This window comes from Epinephelus lanceolatus, chromosome 23 (genome assembly GCF_041903045.1).
Source record: "Epinephelus lanceolatus isolate andai-2023 chromosome 23, ASM4190304v1, whole genome shotgun sequence".
Lineage (NCBI taxonomy): Eukaryota > Metazoa > Chordata > Actinopteri > Perciformes > Serranidae > Epinephelus > Epinephelus lanceolatus.
The window spans coordinates 11664733-11690333 of NC_135756.1; the positions used below are offsets into that span (position 1 = coordinate 11664733).

At 40.4% G+C, this 25601-nt stretch overlaps 2 protein-coding genes across 4 annotated transcripts; one reads left to right on the forward strand and one right to left on the reverse strand.

Annotated features, from left to right (window-relative positions):
• On the forward strand, nucleotides 1-13823 carry LOC117249223 (putative polypeptide N-acetylgalactosaminyltransferase 8). Of its 2 annotated transcripts, XM_033614711.1 has the most exons (12): nucleotides 1-123; nucleotides 228-457; nucleotides 2094-2337; nucleotides 4452-4618; nucleotides 4814-4997; nucleotides 5783-5980; nucleotides 8367-8481; nucleotides 9491-9676; nucleotides 9831-9968; nucleotides 11547-11642; nucleotides 12540-12704; nucleotides 12792-13823. In XM_033614711.1, exons 1-12 carry the CDS (start codon nucleotides 110-112, stop codon nucleotides 12924-12926), a joined length of 1872 nt encoding a protein of 623 aa, XP_033470602.1. In that variant the 5' UTR covers nucleotides 1-109; the 3' UTR covers nucleotides 12927-13823. The 2 variants fall into 2 exon arrangements, with proteins under 2 accessions (XP_033470602.1, XP_033470601.1); XM_033614710.2 differs by having other exon boundaries at nucleotides 27-457.
• ada2b (adenosine deaminase 2b) lies at nucleotides 13389-25584 on the reverse strand. Of its 2 annotated transcripts, XM_033614712.2 has the most exons (10): nucleotides 25439-25480; nucleotides 24796-25157; nucleotides 22905-23124; nucleotides 21538-21748; nucleotides 21310-21437; nucleotides 21068-21158; nucleotides 20827-20935; nucleotides 20570-20727; nucleotides 18887-19089; nucleotides 13389-13524 (listed from the first exon to the last, which is right to left on the reverse strand). In XM_033614712.2, exons 2-10 carry the CDS (start codon nucleotides 25094-25096, stop codon nucleotides 13404-13406), a joined length of 1542 nt encoding a protein of 513 aa, XP_033470603.2. In that variant the 5' UTR covers nucleotides 25097-25157; nucleotides 25439-25480; the 3' UTR covers nucleotides 13389-13403. The 2 variants fall into 2 exon arrangements, with proteins under 2 accessions (XP_033470603.2, XP_033470604.2); XM_033614713.2 differs by having other exon boundaries at nucleotides 24796-25584.
• Between the last annotated feature and the right edge of the window lie 17 nt (nucleotides 25585-25601).

Here is a 25601-nt window from a genome sequence, read left to right on the forward strand (position 1 = left end):
TGGTAATACAACCAAGAGGCAGCAGAGTGAAATCTACTGAAATCCACACGTCAAGCAAATCCGGTGTGAACCTCAGGATATCAGATAACACAGCTATGAGTCACTGTGCATGACTGTGTTTGTGTAAGTGTGTGTATGTTTGTGTGCGTGGAGGGGGTGGGAAGAAAGAGAGAGCACCTGAAGTTAAAGGCAGGGAAACATACTTCTCCTGTTTCTTTCAATGAAAGGCAAAACAAAACGCGTGACATGCACAGAAGCACCAGGATGAGATCTGGCTGGATGAAAGGATCATTTCTGGCTTTTGCCGTGGCCTTGGCGCTGTTATACCTCGGCTCCATTAAGAAGGAGGTTCATATCCATTCGGAGAGACTCCAGAGGGCCCATCACAACGACTCCATCAGGGGTCAGGGAATGATCAAGAGGATGAACAAGATGGAAGCAGACATCGGCAGACTACGTGAGTCCAATCAAAATCCTTCATTCTTAAAATGCTGTTACAACAATGGGTAGGGCTGCAACTAAAAATTATCTTTATTATCAATCTGTGGTTTCGATTAATGTTTTTTTTTTTTTTCAACAAAATGTAAAAAAAATGTCCATTATAATTTCCCAGAGCCCAAAATGACATCTTCACATGTCTTATTTTATACAACAAACAATGCCAAACACAGTGCAACAAATCCTTACATTTGAAACCAAAGATTTTTTTTAGATTTAGATTTAGAGGGATTTAGTGGCATCGAGCGGTGAGGGTTAAAGATCGAAACCAGTTCAAGCTTCTCCTGGCTCGGATTCCTTCAGTGTTAATTGTTCAGGAGGTTTTTACAGGGAGCTGAATTATCCACAGAGGTCTCTTCCTCTCAAAACAAACAGACCAGGTGGTTAAAACTGGTAAAAACACTGAAAAAAAAGCAGTTTTACTTTACAAATCAGTGGTTTTTTACCCTGTTAGGCATGTCCCAGAGAGCTGCTAATGTTTGCTCACTTATTTTCTCTGATAACTTAATATGTGCTCACCTATTTTCTCTGATAACCTGAGATTTAGACGTTCAGGAGGTTTTTACAGGTAGCTGAATTATCCGCAGAGGTCTCTTCCTCTCTAAAACAAATAAATCCAATGATTTAAATTAGTAAAAAACACTGAATAAAGCAGTTTCACATCACAAATCAATGTTTCTCCTAGTTGTTTGGCATGTCAGAGACAAGCCATGAGCCCAGCACCTGCTAATGTGTGCTCACCTTTGTTCTCTGATAACTTAAGATTGAGAAGTCTAGGAAGTTTCAGGGCACCCACTTGCTCACCTGGTATACAAAGGCTCTGTCCTTGCCGCAGCTGTCACAGGCTCGATTCCAACCCATGGCCCTTCGCTGCATGTCATCCCCCCTCTCTGTCTCCCTCTTTCATGTTATAGCTGTCCTGTCAAATAAAGGCAAAAAGCACCGAAAAATATATTTTTAAATAACTTAAGCAGGGACAAAAGTTGCCTATAAACCAAACGTTTTAAAAGTAACATCCGGGAAAACTTCCACGTCATGCACATGAAATGAAATGGTGCAGAGCAAACACCGCCTTGTACCAGGTGATTTAAACCAGTACAAACCAAAAAATAAAGCAGTTTCACATTTTTAAAAAACAGTTTTTCTGATGCTGCTCATCATGGAGGGGCTGCTAACTACGGTGGCTGACACAAAAACATACTTTTTATAGTGTATTCCATTTCTGCCAATATATCCCCTTAAATCCTACACACTGGACCTGGACCCACCCAAAGACTGACCTGCAAATTACATAATCAAGTCTCACAGCAACTCGGGTCAATTTCAGCCTGGCAGTACACACAGCTGTACACATAATAACAAACATTAAAATACTTAGATTAATATTAGTGACTTTGGGTTGTTTAAACGGGTAATTGGGCTACATGTATTAAACTACACCTGTTTGCATTGACAACCACTAATTAATATTTGTTGATGAAATAAGGATCATGCCATATTTATGTTTTAGGGAGGGACACATGTGTGATCAGCCATCTGTCATCCACTAATAAGAACTGTGAAGCAAATACTCAGGTACTCTCTTCTGTCAACAGTCAGTCTGATGAGTAAACTTGAAAAGAAGGATGCGGTGAAAGAGAACAACGCAGAGGTGAAGAAGGAGAGGAAGGCGGTGAGGAAGCTGTTCCCCAACTCGTATCTGTTCACCAAGTGGGGTGACGAGCTGTCAGAGGAGGAGCAGAAGGAGGCTGAGAGATTGTTCCAGAGATACGGCTACAACGCCTTCCTCAGTGACAGGCTGCCCCTCAACAGAGAGATTCCAGACACCAGGCCCCGCAGGTGATTATCACTTCCTATTCATTGGGGGACCTAATAAACTGCTGATAAACCACACCTGCTTCACACACAGGTGTAGCCACAATGATGCCTCTATACGTGAGACCCAGGTCATACACAAATTTGATTACTCTTTAAGACTTCCTTTAAAAGATCCAGTGTGTAGGCTTTAGGGGGATATATTTGCAGCAATGGAATATCTTCCTATATAATGACGAAAACTCTGTCTGTGTGTCTGTCTGTGTGTCTGTTCCATGTTTTTCTCCTCACTGACTTGGTCAATCCATGTGAAATTTGGCACAGTGGTAGAGGGTCATGGGAGGATGCTAATGAAGCAATATTACATCGATTGGCCAAAGGGGGGCGCTATAGCAACCGACTGAAATTGCAAACTTTGAATGGACATATCTCATGTCCCGTATGTCATAGAGACATGAAACTTTGCACAGAGATGCCTCTCCTCATGAGGAAGAAATTTACCCCAAGAACCCATAACTTCAGCTTATATAGATTTTCCACCATTTTGAATTTTTTTGAAAAACACTTAAAATTGATCTCTTCCTAGGAAGTTTGACCGATCTGCATGAAACTCGGTGAACATAATCTAGGGACCAATATCTAAAGTTCCCTCTTGGCAAAAGTTGGAAAACTTACTAAAACTGAGCTTCTATAAGGCAATGAATATTGCGGAGGGCGTGGCTCATCACATAAAGGTGTATAACATCTCAAGGGTTTCACCCATCACCACGCAACTTTGTAGGCATATGAGCACACATAATCTGAGGGGACCCCTCCATTATTGACCCCATCAAACAAAATGGGGGCGCTACAGAGCTAATTTCTTATCTAGGCCTAACCCCATATCGATTTTTACTAAACGTGGTAGATATGTAGAACAGGATGCCTCAAGGTGACTGGAGGAAATTTAACACTAATTGGCAACTGGGTGGCGCTATAACAACAGAAAAATGCTTAAAAATGGCTAAAATGCGACTGATCGCTGTGGCTCCCCCTGTGGACCAGTGTTGGGTTTTTTTTCTAATTTTTGGTATGGCTAAGTCATGGTATGGTATGCTGCTGCAACAAGGGCTAGCTGCACCTTTCCCATGTGAACTACCAGTGCGCCCACACTTTTAAGTCAATACAACATATAAACGCTTTAACTATCTGCCTTTCAACGTGCTATCTCAAATACTAATGTGCAGTTTTAGCCCACTAACTATCCCATTATTTTCAATGGTACTACTGCACTTTCAATAAAGCAATCATACTATCAAATTCACAAAAACTCTGTCTGAATACATTGCTCTTCTTAAATGGGTTCAGTTGACTATTAAATCTGCAATTTCCAAGTTTTGCCAACTTTTGCCAAGAGGGAACTTTAGATATTGGTCCCTAGATTATGTTCACCGAGTTTCATGCAGATCGGTCAAACTTCCTAGGAAGAGATCGATTTGAAGTGTTTTTCAGAAAATTCAAAATGGCAGAAAATCTATATAAGCTGAAGTTATGGGTTCTTGAGGCAAATTTCTTCCTCATGAGGAGAGGCATCTCTGTGCAAAGTTTCATGTCTCTACGACATACGGGGCATGAGATATGCCCATTCAAAGATTGCAATTCCAATCGGTTGCTATAGCGCCCCCCTTTGGCCAACTGATGTAATATTGCTTCATTCGCATCCTCCCATGACCCTCTACCACTGTGCCAAATTTCACATGGATTGACCAAGTCAGTGAGGAGACAAACGTGGAACAGACACACCCACAGACAGAGTTTTCGTCATTATATAGTAAGATTAATAGTTGGAGCTCTAACTAAGATATGCCTCATTCACAAAATCCAAATCAGCATTTGAGAAGGCTTCAAAAAAGTTCAGAGGAAATGACATCTAAGTTTCCTTTTGAAATTTGATTGGTTAATTCACATTATTTTATTTGTCTGTCTTGTTTTGTAGGTTTGTTTTTGTCTTGTCTTGCCGGGTTTAGATGTCAGTAATTTGTACACTGTTAGTATTATCACTTTTTATTTTGCCTTTTTGTCTTCCCTGCTTTACAAAAATATCAATAAAAATATGTCTTGGAAAAAAAAATCTACCACTTTTTCTCTTCCCCTCACAGGTGTGCTGAGAAAAAGTACCCTGAGGATCTGCCCTCCATCAGCGTCATCTTAATCTACCTGGATGAAGCTCTGTCTGTGATCAAGAGGGCCATCCGCAGCATCATAGACAAGACACCAGCTCGGCTACTGAAAGAAATCATACTGGTGGATGACCACAGCAGTAATGGTAGGTCCACCTGCTATGACAAAATACTGTTATTTATGAGATTACTCAAAATTATAAAGGGTCAGTTCAGTCACATTACACCAGATATTTACTCTCGTAGTTGTATGTATGAATTTGTTTATTGTTCAGACGTCAGTTAAAGTCAATGTGTGACTGTATCTTGAAAAGAGGTCTTATTATTTTTACTTTCTGCAGAGGATTTAATGGACAAACTGGATGAATACATCAACTCCATCCATGAGGAGCGTTCAGGCCTGGTGAAGAAAGTCAGGCACTCTGAGCGACTCGGCCTCACCCAGGCCAGACTGTCGGGATGGAGGGCTGCTGTGGGGGACGTGGTGGCCATCTTGGACGCTCACATAGAAGTCCACGTACAATGGTTGGTTAAAATAATCTGAGTTGTCACCTTATTTCCTTGCTGTGCTACAGTTACGACTGAGTATCACTACTGGATAGCTTTTGGTATAGACCAAATCACCCAGTACCAAGTAGTAGCCTAATGAAACTTCTCCAGTCAAACGATACCTGCCATTTGATCCTTTTTGTGGAAAAGTCAAGTGTGGTGTATCTGACAGAGTTGACAGTTTGCGTGACAAGATCATGCCACAAAATCATTCTCACTGAAAGCTTCCATTCACATGATGGTCAGGGTCACCAACCCTAATGTTTCTGGCGTATGACAGGCTTTCACACTGCCAAAATTTATGTGTTGCAGTGTTTTGACATGAGAACTATGTTAGTTTAGGCGTTGCCTGGCCTGGGAAGATGAACGGTTAATTGTCACCGAAAAAGACAGCAGCATCAGGGTACGGTCACACACAAGCCAAAATAACACTGGCAAATATTTGCCTCTCATTCAGTTCCATCCAGTGTGAACAGAGGGGCGAATAAAACATTGCTTCAGGTGGCCAAGCATTGTGTGGAGTTCAACTTTGGTGAACTTTGACTGACAAAGTTGCAGCCTCATTCAATAGCAAAGAAGTGCGTGTGGAGGAGACACTGATTGTTGCTGCTTTCACCAGTCGATGTTGTATGATATTGTATTGTATTGTATGACATTTTTAACACCACAATTCACAAATAGTCTGGAAAGTAAACCTGTCATCACCTTTTGTTTCTGCCTTGTCTAATGCAGCTTAAGTTAAACTGTCATTGTCTGTCCAGGGCAGAGCCGCTGTTAGCTCGGATTAAGGAGGATCGCACCGTGATATTGACACCAGTATTTGACAAAGTTGGTTTTGATGACTTGACATTGACACCCTACATACCTGCTGCAGATGCCTTCGACTGGGCTCTGTGGTGCATGTACGAGTCCTTCAGACCTGAGTGGTACGCGTTAAAGGACGACTCCAAACCTGGAAAGTAAGTATTAAGAGTCAGTTCACCCAAATCACACAACAACACTTTTACTTTCACACTTAGAGAAACAGTGTGTAAGATTTAGAGGGATTTATTAGCATATAGCGATGAGGACCACAGATTGCAACCAGCTGAAACTTGCTTAAAATTCCTTCATTGTTCAGGAGGTTTTTACTGTGAGCCGAATTATCCACAGAGGTCTCTTCCTCTCCAAAATAAATGGACCAGATAATTTACACCAGTAAATACACTTAATAAAGCAGTTTCATGTTAAAAATCAGTGTTTTTCTATGCTGTTTGGCATGTCAGAAACAGACCGCTAACCTGTCTGTTAATCTGTACACACCTTTATTCTCTGATAACTTCAGGACGTCCAGGTTTTACAGTTAGCTAAATTATCCACAGAGGTCTCTTCCTCTCTAAAACAAACGGACCAGGCGATTTAAACTTTAAACAAACTATATCTATCTACCATCTACCTACCTACCTGTCTACCCATCTACCTACCTATATAACTACCCATCTACCTACCTATCTGTCTACCCATCTACCTATCTATCTACCCAGCTACCTACCCATCTACCTACCCATCTACCTATCTATCTACCCATCTACCTACCTACCTATCTACCTACCTATCTATCTACCCATCTACCTACCTACCTATCTACCTACCTACCTATCTGTCTACCTATCTACCTACCTATCTATCCACCTACATATCTATCTACCCATCTAACTACTCATCTACCTACCTATCTGTCTACCCATCTACCTACCTACCTACCCATCTACCTACCTATCCATCTACTCATCTACCTACCTATCTATCTACCCATCTACCTACCTACCTATCTACCTACCTACCTATCTGTCTACCTATCTACCTACCTATCTATCCACCTACATATCTGTCTACCCATCTACCTACCTACCTACCCATCTACCTACCTATCCATCTACCCATCTACCTACCTACCTATCTACCCATCTACCTAGTACCTACCCATCTACCTACCTACCTCCCTTTTACTACCTCCCTACCTACCCACCTGCCTTCCTATCTATCTACCATCTACCTACTTATCTGTCTACCTATCTACCTGTCTACCTATCTGTCTACCTATCTATCTACCCACCCATCTACCTACCTACCTACAACCTACCTACCCATCTACCCATCTACCTATCTACCTACCTACCTACCTACCCATCTACCTACCTACCTACCTACCTACCTACCTACCTAATACCTACCCATCTACCTACCTACCTACCTACCCATCTACCTAATACCTACCATCTACCTACCCATCTACCCACCCATCTACCTACCTACCTACCTAATACCTACCCATCTACCTACCTACCTACCTACCCATCTACCTAATACCTACCATCTACCTACCCATCTACCCACCCATCTACCTACCTACCTACCTACCTACCTACCTACCTACCCATCTACCCACCCATCTACCTACCTACCTACCTACCTACCCATCTATCTACCCATCTACCTACCCATCTATCTATCTATCTACCGACATTTGAAAAAGATCATCAGCAACACTTCTTCCAGAAATGTTTACACAGAATAATCTTGGGCATGGGGACCCCACCTGACTATTAGACCAACAGTGACCCTGTATAAATTCATCTGCTTCTAATAGGAAGTGAAAGCCTGGATAATAATAACCCGACTGTATTGTTGACATATGATTTGCATAATGTAGAAGTGCAGACAAAGTACCTGATATATGTTTTTATAACGTTGGGGCAATGTGTACAGTGTGAACAGATTGATAGGCTCTTTGCCATGAAGTCCCATACACGCTGGTAAATATTGTAGCTGCACGGCAGTTTGTTTTTCCATGTAGGAGAACATCTGAATGGACGTACATAACAGTATGATGTGCGTAAAGGACATAAAGCCTTCATCTACAAGAAAACCTACAGACAGATACTGTATGCTGTTCATCATGGTGATAGTTTCCACTCCTCTCTCTCTCAGTCTGATTATATGACACAGTGCGTTGCACAATCCAGTGCTATCAAGAACATTGTTAAACAGCACTGCTTCAGAAGGACCTGACCTCCTTCCTTTTTGTCTAGACAAATAATTAACTTTATCTGTATCTGATGACACTGTACACATTGACCCACTGTTGTCAAAACTCTGGCTTTGACTCATGACCTCAGTATTTCTAAACTCTACTGGATATCTCAAAAATCTCAGCAAATGAAAACAAAACTATTTATATGTAGGAAAATATATATACATTATTCATATATTTTTCTGACTTTAAGGAAGTAACACAATGTAATGTATGAAGTGTGGTTGGTGTTTACATATCAAATTTATTAACGTGACATATTCTGTCCTCAGGAGCCCCTCCATCATGGGGATTCTTGTTGCTGATCGCAAGTTCTTTGGAGAAATTGGAAGCCTTGATGGCGGAATGAAAATTTACGGTGGTGAAAATGTGGAGCTCGGCATCCGGGTGAGATTTTCAGGACGCTTGTCATATGCATTGTTACATAAGTATGAAAAACACACATGTGGGACTGATTTTTCCTTATGTTCTCTCGATAAGTTAGTTGGTTAGGTTGCTGCCTTCAATGAAAAATTTTTAATGAAATGAAACTTTTAAATTTATTTTTAGGATTGTTCCATTTTTAAAACATTTTCCCCCATTAAAAAATAGAGACAACCAACCCCGTGATGGGGGTGGTTGTCACAAGTGCACATATATAGGCTATTTGACAGTCTGTATCTTATAAACAGAATAAGCTGAAGGAGAATAAGGTCACTCCATTCCTTAATGACATTTTAAGCTTCAGTTATATGTTGAAAGAGAATCTATTTAGGATACAGTTTTTGAGGGATTCAAATGAAAGTAAAACGTGTGATGACCAACCCTGTTCTTTCCTACTTTGTGGATTGTGCTCATTAGTGAATGTTAGCATGCTAGCAGGCTAAAATAAGATGGTGAGCAAAACCTGCTTCTCATGTTAGCTTTGCCATTGGTTGCATGTTAGCACCCTGAGATTAGCATTTAGCTCAAAGAAGACCCCTTACAAAGAGATGCTAGCAGGACTGTAAACGCTTTTTAGGTCCTGATCTTTTTTGTGTAGCTCTTTGTCCTCTTGGTGTTTGCATGGATTTCTTCGAACAATCTGTCATACATGGTCGTCAGAGGATCTATGATGACACAGTGTTACTGTCTGTGAACTGTTGCTGGTGATTTTGTCCAGGATGTTTACCTGCCCTTTATCCTTATCCTATCCCTGCAGGCATAAGACACAATATGGGTTTGTTTGGCTGTAGTGTGCAGTGTGCATGTTGTTTTGAACTCCCTGTCTCAAAAGGTTGTTCTCTGTACAGTATGTTTCCTTTTTAGGTTGGTATCTGTGAGAAATAAGCTAACAGTAAATACGCTTTAATCATATAGTGTGCTGAATCCCTGAAAAATCTATCTTTTTAAATATCCGACCTTTGTGTTTTGGCAGGTGTGGCTGTGTGGAGGAAGCATAGAAGTTATACCTTGCTCGAAAATTGCGCACATTGAACGGGCCAGAAAGCCTTACCTCCCAGATTTGAGTGAAATGGTGAAGCGTAATGCACTGAGGGTGGCGGAGGTGTGGCTGGATGAATATAAATACAATGTCAACATTGCTTGGAACGTTCCCATAGAGGTAAGGCATGATGACACCTGATCAATCAGATACATTACAACTTGTTTTATCTAAAAAGATAAGGGTTCATAAAATAGTGTTCTGAAGAATAAAATGAATAGTGCAATCTAAATTTAATTTTGTGGCCTTTGTATCCTGTTTTTTTCTCCCACAGAATCATGGGATAGACATTGGGGATGTGTCAGAGAGGAAGAAGCTGAGAGAGAGGCTGAACTGTAAACCCTTTAAGTGGTATCTGGATAATGTTTACCCCATGCTGGACCCTCTGCAAGACCTGCAAGGTTATGGAGCGGTGAGTAGATATGGATCAGATATGACCACATTTTAAGTCTTAATTAGCAAGTGTCACAGTCATTCTTTATTGAGGTTTAATTCAATATTTTTTAATTATCATATTGATTCTCTTTGAATCACCCAAGTCAAAGGTTATCTAATAGCAGTAAGTCAGTTGAATTTGGCAAGATTGTCATGTAAACTGATGGTTCCTGACCTTTTGGCTTCCTGAACCAAACAATGTCTAATTATCACTAGTGATGTTACGTCTGATACTGCAGTCCTGAGGCCTGTGTCGTGTGCAAAGGGGGCTTGTCCAAATGAAGCCCTTGTCGAAGCCCATATCGTTTTTCAATATATCACGTGACCAAAGACAAACAAGGTCCCGTTTATCTGGAATTACGTGACTGCCTCGTTGTGTGATTCGAGTCGGGAAATACAGCAAGTGTTCTGAGTACTCCTAAATGAGCTGTTAAACGGGGCTTCATGTGATCAGCCTTTTGGCAACGCAATCGGCCTGAAAGATTCAACACATTCACGGGGCTTCATCACACCATCACTACTCATCACCCATCGTCAGCAGTCGCACACGTCTGTTGGCTATGATCAAGATTATTTTTGATTGTTATTTTTGTTGTTGTTTGATTTTGAATAGATTTTAAAGACCTAAAAAAATATCCAAGAATTCACAAACAGAAAAGAAAAGAAAAGAAAGATACAAGAAAATCTGAAAAATAAAGTTTTATGCCTTTGCGCTGACATTGCTGTGGCCAGGGGCGTTGTGTTTTTTGGGTTGTCTATCCCATTCTTATGAACACAATAAGGACGCCTAAATTTCCTCAAATTTGGCACAAACGTCGACTTGGACTCAACAATGAACCGATTAGAATTTGGCGGTCAAATGTCACTATGACCTTGCCTTCATCTCATTCTCTTGAACACAATATTTCAAGATTGCCCTGAGGAGATTTCCTCAGATTTGGCACAAACGTCCACTTGGACTCAACAATGAACTGATTAGAATTTGGTGGTCAAATGTCAAGGTCACTGTAGCCTAAAAAAGAAAGCATGTTTGCATGCTTTTGGCCATAACTCAAGAATTCATACGCTGATTATGGCAACATTTCACACAAATGCCTAATAGGATAAAATGATGAAGTGATAAACTTTTACATACAAAAGGTCAAAGGTCAGCTTCACTCTGACATAGTGATGTTCTGCAAAAATCCTTTTCTGGCCATTATTCAAAAGCTTAACTCTGGAACAGAAGGGGAGACATTTGGTCAGTTATTGAGTTGGTGACAGTAATCTTGGGTACAGCTGCTGATTGTACAGATGTTCTGAGGTGCCAGGTTGAAGATTTGTGTGAGGCATTTTAAAATAAGCAGCAACGTCCATATTTGAAGCATTGTCCCTGCCTAATGAATTATTTATACCTGTCTGAGGATTACAGGATTTGTTGACACAGAAAAGGGAAGTGGATTCTGGGCTAAAACCTCATTAGATATATCACTAGATGTTTATGTTATTTATGCTGTGCTACTATTTCTAATTGATGCTTTCATTGGTTACTTTCTATTTCTGCTTCTCTTAACAGCTGATTAATGATCTGAAGCCAGACCTCTGCATTGACCAAGGCCCACAGCCTGGAAACACACCCATTATATATGGATGTCACACCTTCTCACCTCAGGTATGTTCAGGGTCGGGCTGTCACCTTCTGGTCTGTTGGTTGTTTGGTTGATCTCTGCACTCCGTCTGACCAAATTCTCACTAGTCAGACATTTGTTGGTGTTACTTTAATGAGGCTGTGTGTCCACCAAGGCGTTTCTTATCCTATCTGAAAACAGCAGTTGTTCAGCACTTGTAGATGTCCTCTATGATGGCTGGTCTTTGTGGTATTTGTCCCAACCCTTTTCCACTGTAATTAGATGGCTGGTGACAGTGACAAGTTCAGCAATTTTAACATTTTTTGACTCTTATTTTTAATCGGGAAACGGATAAATAATCACAGAAGACATTCAATGTCAGATTTATCACTATGGATTTATTTTACTAAGTCTCCATACAGACACCGCAGTTCAAGGCTGGATTAGAAAGCTTCTGAAAGGGATATGATCACAGCGGAGCCCTTGTTGGAGCAGCAGGGTAGCTAACATTAGCTTCTGGGCTGATAATAGCAAGTCTCTCTCTCTCTCACATGCAGCATTACAGAGATATTTAACGTTAGGAAAGTTATGTTGTGCGTGACAAACTTATTTTTTGCTTGAGGCATTCCACTTGCCTGAAGTTTAATTGCCCTGGACAAGTGTAAATGTCAAGCCCTGTGACAGGAAAAAAAATGCTATGGTGGAAAACAGCGCTACCAGGCAGAGTGCGCTCAGTGCACTGTGGCTGATTTAGTTCATCTAGAAATAATGATAATAATGTTTTTTTTTTCCTCCATCAATCAATCGACTGGTTAAAGAGTAGGTAGAATTTCAGTCGAACAATTGTTTCTTTAGATTATTATTGCCCTATTTCATGGATTCACTGCATGCACACTGACTGTTAATTTGTTTGTGCATACTTATTGTTCTTCTGTGTGTAGCACTGTTTTTATCGCACTGACGGACAACTCTACATCGGCGGAATCAAATCTCACAAGTACAACAGCAACCGCTGCCTGGTGGATTCCGGCACTATCTACCCTGGACTGTACGAGTGCAAAGCGGCCCAGCAGAAGAAGTTCCACATGCTGTGGGATTTTAAACAGGTACATATTACACTTCTGAAATATAAATCTGATCTGTTTGGAGGAAAAGAAATGTGTCTCATTGTGTGTGTTGTGTTTTCTTTCCAGGACGGACCAATCCAGAACAGAGAAACAAAGAGGTGCTTGGAAATTGCGCAGGGTGAAGACAGCTATTACAAACTGGTTGTTGGGCAGTGTAGTGGTCAGCGCTGGAAGATACAACATCTCATCAAAGACCACTAACAGATTGGTGGGCAGGTCCCAGAAGGCAACATGATTAATGAGCCATTGTTGCACAAAAACTGCACCTTGGAGAAAGATCTGGAACAACTGTGTGTCTCTGGAGTTTACATTTTGCACCAGATGACTTGGATCCACAAGAGTCGGACTGTGCACAAGCAAAGTTGTAAACATTTTTTATTTAACTACTGTTTTTGCCTCTTATTGTTTTGACAAATTTTACTTGATGATTTACTTGTGTGACACAATATGAACTACACTTGAGTAATGATTTTTTTAGGTTGGTTTTGAATAGAAAATGTCCTCATGAACATTTACTAGTGCAGTTTTTCTGTATGAAAATCCTTTTAATGACGACAACAGATTGGTTGTGGACAGCTTTGAATACAATATCAATAATGATACAGTAGCTGCATTTAAGTTGAACTGTTTAAATAAAGGCTAGTAAATGTTTGCTTTAGTTAAGCGCTTTTATAACATTCAAGTCAAACAGGATCTGTTGTGGTTCAGTTGTGATGAATGATTTAAAATGAAGTCGTCCCATTTGTTCTGCCACATGACCTGACACGTGTCCTTCAGATGAGCTGGCAGGGAGCTGTACCTGCAGGCAGAAGAAACTGTTCATGAGAAGGAATTCATTTAACTGTGAAATGATATTATAGGAAAGGCTGCTGGCTAAAAATATCCAAGTTTTCAGCTCTAATCTAGACATTCTGTTATCAAATATGGACATTGTGTAAAGTTAATTAGATTTTGGATGTCACTGTTCAGGGACCAGTTTCATGAAAGCATTTTGAGTGCACTGCTTTCACACATGTCACAACTGATTGTTGCATTTTGCAGAGATTTGAGAGTCTAACAGGGCTTCATTGTGTTAAAATAAAGACGTTTTAAAAATAAGTCGAGAAGAAATTATCCAATGTTTCGAATTACAGCTCGCATGTTGTAAATTTGATGAAATGTGCCGCAGAAGGAAGATCCGAAAACCCCAGATGTCACTGAGATACTACCAGGAGAAGATTTCAGCTGAGACACAGCTCTGCACCAGGTTTGTGTTTCAGTGTCTTGCAAGTTTCAGGTATCTGTTTTTATACTGCGGTGAAATTAAAGGTACACTATGTAGGATTTTCCTTCAAAACAATAACTCATACAAAGCTCTTAGAATCATCACTTGACCCACTAGAAGCGTGTGGTGGTGTATTTATCTGCAGAGACTCTGCCCTTGTGGACACAGTGCAGAAAAAACGCTAATATAGCAGTAGGGTGAATCTGGGGTTGGCTTTCACTTTTGCTGGCGATATCCTTTACACACCGTTACCAACAATTCCTGCATAGTTTACCTTTAAAGGGTAAGTCCAGTGATATTTTAGATTTTTGTTATCATCAACAAATCCCACAAAAGACCAAAACAAAAGAAATGTTAAGGCTCGGACACATTTTCCTCACTGAACGTCTGTGAACTGCTGCAGACTTGTTTTGGCAGCAAAGACGCACACACTGTTCCATCATACTACAATTGAGAGGCCACATTGGTCTGGAATTCCACACATGCACATTTCCTGATCCATAGTCCAATCCAGTTGGTAATGGTAATGTGCCATAATGTTGTTTACCAACCGCCTTAAAAATTAGAAAAGAAGAAGCAGCATGTGCGTTAGGAAAGAAAATAGCAAGCCCAAGACAGCAAGACGAGCTCCTGTGTTTGTTGTTTTCAACGTCATTTGATTGCCTTTGTATTCTTTTAAAGACAAACTATATAAATGTAGGTGATGGCAGATCTCCTAGCGCAACTTCTCTTCAAAATAAGCATTCATTTTGTTTTCTTCGTCTTGGCAAACCAGCTAGCTGTGCATACGCCGCCCACTGGACTGGAGTGTGGAACGAGATTATCTTACTATATAATGACGAAAACTCTGTCTGTCTGTGTCTGTGTGTCTGTTCCACGTTTGTCTCCTCACTGACTTGGTCAATCCATGTGAAATTTGGCACAGTGGTAGAGGGTCATGGGAGGATGCTAATGAAGCAATATTACATCAATTGGCCAAAGGGGGGCGCTATAGCAACCGACTGAAATTGCAACCTTTGAATGGGCATATCTCATGCCCCGTATGTCGTAGAGACATGAAACTTTGCAGAGATGCCTCTCCTCATGAGAAAGAAATTTGCCTCAAGAACCCATAACTTCGGCTTATATAGATTTTCTGCCATTTTGAATTTTTTGAAAAACACTTCAAATCGATCTCTTCCTAGGAAGTTTGACCGATCTGCATGAAACTCGGTGAACATAATCTAGGGACCAATATCTAAAGTTCCCTCTTGGCAAAAGTTGGAAAACTTACTAAAACTGAGCTTCTATAAGGCAATGAATATTGCGGAGGGCGTGGCTCATCACATAAAGGTGTATAACATCTCAAGGGTTTCACCCATCACCACGCAACTTTGTAGACATATGACCACACATAATCTGAGGGGACCTCTCCATTATTGACCCCATCAAACAAAATGGGGGCGCTACAGAGCTAATTTCGTATCTAGGCCTAACCGCCATATCGATTTTTACTAAACGTGGTAGATATGTAGAACAGGACGCCTCAAGGTGACTGGAGAAATTTAACACTAATTGGCAACTGGGTGGCGCTATAACAACAGAAAAATGCTTAAAAATGGCTAAAATGCGACCGATCGCCGTGGCTCCCCCTGTGGACCAATGTTTTTTTTTTTTCTTCTAATGTTTGGTATGACTAAGTCATGGTATGGTATGCTGTACATAATCATGGAAACTGTCAGTGTGTCATTCTGTCAGTCAGTCATTCTGTCTGTCCCACGTTTTTCTACTCACTGACGTGGTCAATCTATGTGAAACTGCACATAGGCATTGAGGATTGGCATGGTAGAAGGTGACAAAGCTACCAATGGGTATGGACTAGTATTTTGTAACTCGAGAATGTGGAGTCGGCCCTCGCGGACATCCTACTCGGCTAAATAAAACACGTCAATTTTAAAGAGGTGCAAAATTATTTCCTAAAGTACCAGGGCACTGCAGTTTTTAGCAAATGTCATTCAAACAGAAGAAGATTTAGATGTTGATCTTCCGTACAGTCAGTTCTACAGATGTAACTTTGGCCAGTTTTCAATTAGGTACAGAGGTCCAGTTTTATGAAACAACGGGATATGGTACTGTTGTAATTCTTGTTTTTATTTATTTCATTTTGGGGGTTTTTATGTGTGGTATTTCCTGTAAGGATATCAAATTGTATTGTATTTCTTTTTTTCTTCCTTGGTGTTTTTGTCTTTAGTATTGTACTCTTTTGCCTTCTCTTTTTTTATTTTTATACAGTACAGGCCAAAAGTTTGGACACACCTTCTCATTCAATGCGTTTTCTTTATTTTCATGACTATTTACATTGTAGATTCTCACTGAAGGCATCAAAACTATGAATGAACACATGTGGAGTTATGTACTTAACAAAAAAAGGTGAAATAACTGAAAACATGTTTTATATTCTAGTTTCTTCAAAATAGCCACCCTTTGCTCTGATTACTGCTTTGCACACTCTTGGCATTCTCTCCATGAGCTTCAAGAGGTAGTCACCTGAAATGGTTTTCCAACAGTCTTGAAGGAGTTCCCAGAGGTGTTTAGCACTTGTTGGCCCCTTTGCCTTCACTCTGCGGTCCAGCTCACCCCAAACCATCTCGATTGGGTTCAGGTCCGGTGACTGTGGAGGCCAGGTCATCTGCTGCAGCACTCCATCACTCTCCTTGGTCAAATAGCCCTTACACAGCCTGGAGGTGTGTTTGGGGTCATTGTCCTGTTGAAAAATAAATGATCGTCCAACTAAACGCCAACCGGATGGGATGGCATGTCGCTGCAGGATGCTGTGGTAGCCATGCTGGTTCAGTGTGCCTTCAATTTTGAATAAATCCCCAACAGTGTCACCAGCAAAACACCCCCACACCATCACACCTCCTCCTCCATGCTTCACAGTGGGAACCAGGCATGTGGAATCCATCCGTTCACCTTTTCTGCATCTCACAAAGACATGGCAGTTGGAACCAAAGATCTCAAATTTGGACTCATCAGACCAAAGCACAGATTTCCACTGGTCTAATGTCCATTCCTTGTGTTTCTTGGCCCAAACAAATCTCTTCTGCTTGTTGCCTCTCCTTAGCAGTGGTTTCCTAGCAGCTATTTGACCATGAAGGCCTGATTGGCGCAGTCTCCTCTTAACAGTTGTTCTAGAGATGGGTCTGCTGCTAGAATTCTGTGTGGCATTCATCTGGTCTCTGATCTGAGCTGCTGTTAACTTGCCATTTCTGAGGCTGGTGACTCGGATGAACTTATCCTCAGAAGCAGAGGTGACTCTTGGTCTTCCTTTCCTGGATCGGTCCTCATGTGTGCCAGTTTGGTTGTAGCGCTTGATGGTTTTTGCGACTCCACTTGGGGACACATTTAAAGTTTTTGCAATTTTCCGGACTGACTGACCTTCATTTCTTAAAGTAATGATGGCCACTCGTTTTTCTTTAGTTAGCTGATTGGTTCTTGCCATAATATGAATTTTAACAGTTGTCCAATAGGGCTGTCGGCTGTGTATTATTGACTTCTGCACAACACAACTGATGGTCCCAACCCCATTGATAAAGCAAGAAATTCCACTAATTAACCCTGATAAGGCACACCTGTGAAGTGGAAACCATTTCAGGTGACTACCTCTTGAAGCTCATGGAGAGAATGCCAAGAGTGTGCAAAGCAGTAATCAGAGCAAAGGGTGGCTATTTTGAAGAAACTAGAATATAAAACATGTTTTCAGTTATTTCACCTTTTTTTGTTAAGTACATAACTCCACATGTGTTCATTCATAGTTTTGATGCCTTCAGTGAGAATCTACAATGTAAATAGTCATGAAAATAAAGAAAACACATTGAATGAGAAGGTGTGTCCAAACTTTTGGCCTGTACTGTATATTTAAAAATATTTGTCTGTTGATAAGTATATACAGCTGTGTTTAATTTCATTGTTTAATTTCAATGTCTGGTGTTTGTTGGGGTACTTTTACAAGCCCTCAGTGATTTTTTCATCCCATCTATACATTTTCTTATGTTAATGATTTTTTCTTTTATCATATGTACAAATAAAGAACTAAAGCTGTGGATTAATATACAGTTGGTTTGGGGTTTTGGGGAATTTACAGCACCGGGACAGTGACTGTGGGATAAAATAACCTACAGTGCCCATGCTCATCATGATGAAGCAACATGTCACTCACACATTTTCATGGACAATATTTCCAAACTTCTACTGACTTCTCATGGGCTCATCATAATTATTTTTTCTTACCCCACTTGCCCAACATTTTTCAGACATATCAGAATCAAACTCTGTTCAAACACAATTCCAGCTAGCTGGCATACAAGAAGGGAGAGACGAACCCAGGGAGGAAATGATGTAATGTGCATGATGGTCAACAAAACGTTGTCACACATCAACACATATTAGAGCTACGTTAAGTTGGTGGCTACAGAGAATTTATTTGCTGTTATGTTACATTACATGGGAGGTTATCCACGAAAGATTAGTGTAACAATCTTATTAGACACAACAAAATTATGTGACTTTTCCAAAACTTTAAATTATTTGACCAATTTTATGACTTTTCCAGGCTTGGAAAATGTGATTGTGAAATTCCAGGACTTTTCCAGGTTTTCCACCACTGTGGGAACCCTTAACAGTGTGGCTCAGTGATGTATTTTTAAATAGTTTTTGGACAAGAGTGGAGCTCTGTGTGATCAATATATTAGGCTCTGGATATACACACGACTTATAAGTAGGATACATTCATTGTTTCATGGGATTTGTTGACAGTAAGAAAAAAAATACAGATTATAATCTTAAAACCTGTGGCTTCCTGAGAAGTTAAGTAATTTGGAAGAAAGGCATGACAGAGATCAAATCAGCAGACTCTCACCTGATGGAGTTCAGAGCCAGCTCTTTCAGAGTGCCCAGGTTTGCTTTTAACCCTCCGATGCCAACAAAGGCTTGATAGAAGTCGTAGGAGAGGCCCGTGGTGCCGAACAGAGACGGGTCATCGGAGCTGATCACCATCGGGTGGCCCTCGGACATCAGCACAGCTGCAGGGTGGTTCCGAAGGTCTGACACCAGCTTCAGCACCTGGAGGTCAGAGGTCAAACACACTGAGGTACTTTATATGTGAAGACAGGCACAGAATGAATCCACATGTCCAGACTTAATCACAAGTTTGCATTCACTCTTCCTCTGCAGCAGCCGCTCCTCTCATCCATCAATCTGATCTGATCAGCTCTACTGTTTATTTAAATAGAGTCTGGTAGGTTTTGTGATGGCAATTTCGGGCTTTTTCTAGTTGCACAAAAAAGATCTCACTCTTTAACATAAAGGTCGACGTCTGTATGAATCCTTTCCATAATGTTGTCAGACACTTAGAATAATATTCTGAGCCAGTCAGTGGCAGAAACTAACACTTTTAGTGGATGTTAATTGACAATGTACAAGTAGCCTGGTTAGACCATCCCGATGATTTCAGTGTGGACTCTGTGCTGCCCCTCTGCCTCCTCATATACAGAAATTAAAATCCAATCGGGACCAATCAGGGATTGCCACCATAGTTGACAATGTAAGCAGCCAATCAGGACCTGCTCTGTAGCTGATGATGTGAAATGCAGGCCACAGGTGGCAGGACAGTGGTGGCGTCTCCCGAAGCAACAAGTGCTAACTGTAACATCAGTAGTTTAAACACAGCAATATGTGAATTTATTGCAGAAATAAAGTCAATAACAACAATTAAACGAAAACAAGAGAATGAACTCGCAGAGTTTCTTCTGTTCTTCCGACTAGATTTGGCAAAAGCCTGATTTATCATCTGGCTCCAATGGTGATGAAGAAGATGTTTCCCGGTGTTTCGTTATGCTGACTGGCTGAAGGAGTTTGTCTGTCAAGGCGAGTACTCCCACACATTCAAAGCGTTTGGCGTGGCACCGAGTCCAGAGTGATACAGAGAGCAAAACAGAACAGAATGTTGAGCTCACGTCATCAGGATGGTCTTACCAGGCTGATGCACAAGTGCTCTGAGTGGTGACATTGCAGCCCTCGTCGCACTCAACACTGGACCAGTTTTAAAAACTGTTGTTTACCCATTAGTCACTTAGGCACAAAAACAAACAAAAAACAATATGGTATGGAGTCCAGGTTGAAAAACACCTAAGCTACCGTTTAATCCGATCAAATACAATAGACAGAATTTGCAACGGCTAAAAATGTTTGGTTTGTTTATATTCTGCAAAGCTAGACGACCAAAGGTTAGTTTTCTTCTCCATTTTATGTGTAAAGATCCTCAGGTGAGGGTTCAGCTTCACCGCTCATTCTGACTGTAGCTTCTACGTGAAGCAGCAGACTCAATATCAATGTCAATATCATTACCATTAAAAACTTCTCCAAAAAATACCTTAAAATAAGTTACAAGGTCAGAGTTTCCATGGAAATACTGTAGGTCTTAGATCCATAACTCCTCGCAGACTTGATGTGATGACAGTGAACAGTCACAGAACTCAGAGGTGGATGTTTGGATTTTGCAATGTTCTTTTTTTATTGTTCTAGTGACAGTAGGTTGTCCTACCTGGTTTGAGACGGGGCACAGCTCCACAGCTACGTTTCTTTTTCTAGAAAGCTCTTTAGCGAGTGGATGGTGAGCCAAAGCAAAGCCGTGCCCGATGCGTGATGTGTTGAACAGAAGGGCGTCAAGAATATTTTGATCTACGTCTGTGCCTTCATCATCTACAAGCAAACATACACAGTGGAGTCGAAATACATTTAAAAAGATTTGTAAAACTGTTTTGTTATAAATTATGTATTTTGTGCTTTGGGTCCACCCACCTGTTTCCCCTGCGTGAAAGAAGTACGGCAGCGTGACACCCAGATCAGCTGGCAGAGACAGTGCCTCACTGAAGTACCAAAGAGTCCTCCCATCGTCCTCCCTGCCAACCTGCAGTACACAATGTTAGCTCAGGGAGCAGCAAATCAAACTATCACAACAAACATATGATATGATTTCCTCTTAACACAAGCTTGTTGTTTTAGTCAAATAAGAGATTAAACAAGACAAATCACTTCCTACCATGTCGAATCCTGCAACAACGTCTGGGAAGTCCTTCTGCAGCTGAATGGCCTCTTTTACAGCTGATTTGATCTCGGACACACTCAGAGCTCTGGAGAAAGCAGAAACGATAACACTCATGATGACACAAGACTTGTCTGAGTACATCTTTTGCCACAGCAGCTATGCAAATTTTGTCTCTTCAATAGAGCAGGTAATGAGTAATTGTGAGTTCAAGTTAGAGATTCTTTGAACATCAGTACCTGTGCGCAGAAATGATGATACGAGCCCCAAGAAAGTCCGGATGGTCTGCTACAAATTTCTTTGTCACTTCTTGAAAGGTTTTCAGAGCCCAGACCTTATCATGAATGGTTCCATCGAGCTCATATGTCTGAAACACATGAATGAAATGCAGAGGTGTCAGATCAACCATAGTGGCTCCTCGACAGAGGCTGGAGCTGTGGATCGGGTGCGAACAAGCGAAGACAAACCCTCGAGAGGCCGCTCCTCAGTTCCAGGTACATGATGTTGTCATTGAGAAGCTCCTCTAGGCCCCTGTAGAGGTAGTCTCTCAGTACAGGTGCATGGGTGATAAGCCCAGCAGCTGCAATGAAGGCTTTCTCAAACTTCTCCCACACAACCTCCTGGCTCGGGTACTTGCCATCTGGATCCTCAGTGAAAAGTGTGAGGTGCTGCATTAAACTGAAAACATCCCAAAACAAACACTCATCAGCTCAGCTTGTTATATCTTGACTGGTAACTATGGGGTGCCGTTTGTAAAGTGGCTCACACTGAAAATAACATCAACATTTTGCCACATTTAGCTTCAAACAATGTTTAAAAAAGTGTTGTGAATTTTTTAACGTCACCTTTTACCACATTTACAGCAATATTTGTTAACTTAGAAATATATTAAATAGTTAAATCTAAATATTAAATGTGGCACCTAAATGTTAAATGTTAAATCTAAATATTAAATCTAAATCTAAATGTTAAATCTAAATGCTAAATCTAAATCTAAATCTAAATGTTAAATCTAAATGCTAAATCTAAATCTAAAGGTTAAATCTAAATGTTCTGGGTGAAACCAAATATTTAGCTAATATGCAAATTCACACTGCCGATCACCGGAAGTACCAAAATAAAAGCTCGAGATGGTCAGACTGTGTTTATAGAATCAAATAACGAATTAAAACCAACTTATCGGGGGAATGAACACCTGAACATACATTAGCGTGATAATAACTACCTAAAATAACAAAAAACATGTTTGGAGAAATTTTATTTGACGTGTACTTTGAGTTGTTAGTGTCCCTTCGGAGGGAATCGCCTTGTTGTTTACAAATAGAAAACCAGCAGAGTTTAGCTACATATATAAATGAATATCTCACATTTTTCACGTCACTATATCACCGTTTAGACTAATCTGATGTTGGTAAAGTCTATAAACACTTGGTACTTCCAGTGACCGGCAGTGTGAATTTGCATATTAGCTAAATATTTAGTTTCACCCAGAACATTTAGATTTAACATTTAACATTTAGATTTAACATTTAGATTTAGATTTAATATTTAGATTTAGATTTAGATTTAGATTTAACATTTAGATTTAGATTTAGATCTAGATTTAATATTTAGGTGCCACATTTAATATTTAGATTTAACTATTTAATATATTTCTAAGTTAACAAATATTGCTGTAAATGTGGTAAAAGGTGATGCTAAAAAATTCACAACACTTTTTTAAACATTGTTTGAAGCTACACGTGGCAAAATGTTGATGTTATTTTCAGCATGAGCCACTTTACAAACGGCACCCCACAGGTAACATGTAAGGAACGGTGATGTCTTACTGAACCTGTTATCAAAGCCTGTGGGGTCTCCCACTCTGGCTCTCAGGGTCTCCAGCAGCTGCCAGTAGAAGCAGTCCCACCGAGGGAAGGGCTGGCGGTTGGAGAACAAGAAGCGGACCGAGTTGTCCCAGGTGAAGCAGATGTAGCAGTGAGGCCTGTAGGTGACGTTTTTCACCAGCCAGTCAACACTGACCAGAGACGAGGTGTGGATGTGCAGCGCTGCACCTGTCACCAAAACAGTATGGTATAAACTCAGACCGATGTGCTGAGCTTAGACAGTCACATAAACCTAAGTTACAACAGGGTGCTGTAACCATGGATAGATTATGTGACAACAGGGTCCCCTACCCCTCCGACCTGTTTTGCATCTTGCATTTTTTGTGTCTTTGTAGTTATTTTGTGTCTTTTTGCGGTCATTGTGAATTTGTAGCTTTGCAGTTATTTTGTTTCTGTAGGCTTTTTTGTCTCTTTGAAGTCATTCTTTGTCTGTTGGATTTTTTTTTTCATGTCTCTGTTATGTTTTGCCTCCTTAGAATTGTTTTGTATACCTTTGCAGCCATTTTGCGTCTCTTTTTAGTAATGTATTTTCTCTTTGTTGTTATTTTGTGTGTTTTTGTAGTTCTTTTGTTTGTCTTTGCAGTCAGTTTGTCTCTTAGAAGTCATCCATCTTTTGTAGCCACTGCGTATTTGTAGCTTTGTACGTGTCTTGTGTAGCATTGTAGCTATTTTGTGTCTCATTGTAGTCATGCATCTTGTGTTGTGTAGTTATTTCCCTTTGTAATTATTTTGTATGTGTTTGTAGTTGTTTTGTTTCTCTTTGTAGGCATGCCTTTTCTCTCTATAGTTATTTTGTCTCTTTGTATTCATTTTGAGTCTTGTTTTTATCTATTTTTTCTCTTTGTATTTGTTTTTATTCTCTGTAGTTATTTTGTGTCTCTTTGTAGTTAAGCCTTTTCTCTTTGTAGTTAGTTATTTTATGTCTCTTAGTAGTCATCCATCTTTTGTAGCCATTTGTAGCTTTGTACCTGTCTTGTGTAGCTTTATAGTTATTTCGTGTCTCATGGTAGTCATGCATTTTTGTAATTGTGTATTTGGAGCATTGTAGCTCTGTTGTTTTTTTTTGTTTCTTTGAAGTCGTTTTGTGTCACTTGTTGCTGTGAATCTTTTATTATTGTGCATTTGTAGCATTGTAGCTGTCTTGTGTCGTTTTGTAGTTATTTTATTGTCTCTGTAGTTTCTTCTTTTCAGTCCTTTTGATTCAGTCATTTGAAGTTGTGTATTTGTAGTTTTGCGGCTGTCTTGTGTTGCTTTGAAGTTTTTTGTTTGTTTCTTAAGTTACTTTGTGTCTTGTTATAGCCACGTGTCTGTTAACTTTGTACATTTGTAGTTTTGTAGCTGTCTTATGTGGCTTTTTAGTTATTTCTGACTTTTTCGTAGTCATTTTAGTTCTTTTGTGTAACCTGTAGTTGTTCTGTGTAACTTTAAATATGTTTTGTATCTCTGTATAGTCACGTTTTGGCTGTGTAGACATGCAACTTTGTAGTTTTGAGTCTCTTTGTAGCTGTTGTGTCTATATGTGGTCATTTGATGTCTTCATATCATTTTGCATTTACGTGACATTTTGCAGAACTCTCAGGTGCTCATGTTATTTCAAAAACATTAAGTTCATGCTGGGGATGAAGAGAAACTGACTCCAGAGCTTCCTGCCGCAACATATAAGCATGTAAATGAATACAGAATATTACAGGAAATTATAAAATAAAGCCTGAGATGAAAAAAGTTTAATTTTACCATTTATGTATTTTAATGAAATTCTAGCCTCAGTATACTGTTCAGCTATTATATTAAGGAGGCCTGTGTGTGGTAGGCCTTCTTCATCCACCCTTATGACATCACCTTTAGGCATCTTCTGCAGCAGTTTGAAGATGGGACTCTTCTGTATGAGAGGCTTTGCTTTGAAGAAGTGTATAGCCGGGGGGAACTGTTCAGCAGACATCTCTTTCTCCTTTAATCGATGGAGGTAAACGTCCAGCTTCTGCTCGGCCGCCGACAGGGTCACCCGGCCTCCCGTCTGCCTGGACGCCTCCTGACGCATCAGCAGGTCCCTCTGAGCGGGGTCAGGCATCCCATCAGCCACTCTTACAAACCACAGCAGGGGCACGTAAGTGACCACAGCCTGGCAGATTGAGATCACCATGTCCTGATGTGACACAGAGGAGCGCTAGAACATAATCCACAAGAGCAGGTCTGCTCTGATGCTGTAAAGACAGAAATACTCTGTGTAAGACGTACTAATGACCTCAAAGTGCCTCGGACAAGTTTTAGCAGCACAGTGGCTTAATTAACTTGTTTTAGGATCAACAAATTAACAGATAAAGGAGCTGATTCAGTAGCCTGACAATGACCACGCTTTGCTTTCTGAGTTTAAAAATTAGCAGAGAAAAGTGGAGGAAAGTGACAACGAATCTTCAGATCATTAACATAAACTAGGAATACATTTTAAGGCAAATTTATCTACTTTAAACCATAATATACTTACATGTAAGAAGGAGCTCCTGGCGTCCTGTGTCTCAGCTCAGCAGCCTCAGAGAAAAGACTCCGCTGTGAGTCAAGCATGTCAGCAGAATGCTCGGAGCAACTGGATAATTGGAGCATTTTTCTCTGACAAACACCATGTGATAAACTAATGAATGAAGCATGAT

Excerpts from the sequence above, each read along its gene's own strand:
- LOC117249223 (XM_033614710.2), top strand. The coding sequence starts at position 136 with ATGTTTGTGTGCGTGGAGGGGGTGGGAAGAAAGAGAGAGCACCTGAAG. Across the intron at positions 4,998-5,782 it reads ATAGAAGTCCACGTACAATG|GGCAGAGCCGCTGTTAGCTC; the intron begins GTTGGTTAAAAT and ends TTGTCTGTCCAG. Across the intron at positions 11,643-12,539 it reads GTCACACCTTCTCACCTCAG|CACTGTTTTTATCGCACTGA; the intron begins GTATGTTCAGGG and ends TTCTGTGTGTAG.
- ada2b (XM_033614713.2), bottom strand. The coding sequence starts at position 25,096 with ATGGTGATCTCAATCTGCCAGGCTGTGGTCACTTACGTGCCCCTGCTG. Across the intron at positions 20,936-21,067 it reads TTGTTGCAGGATTCGACATG|GTTGGCAGGGAGGACGATGG; the intron begins GTAGGAAGTGAT and ends TGTGTACTGCAG. Across the intron at positions 13,525-18,886 it reads CTGGCTCTGAACTCCATCAG|GTACAGCTCCCTGCCAGCTC; the intron begins GTGAGAGTCTGC and ends TTCTGCCTGCAG.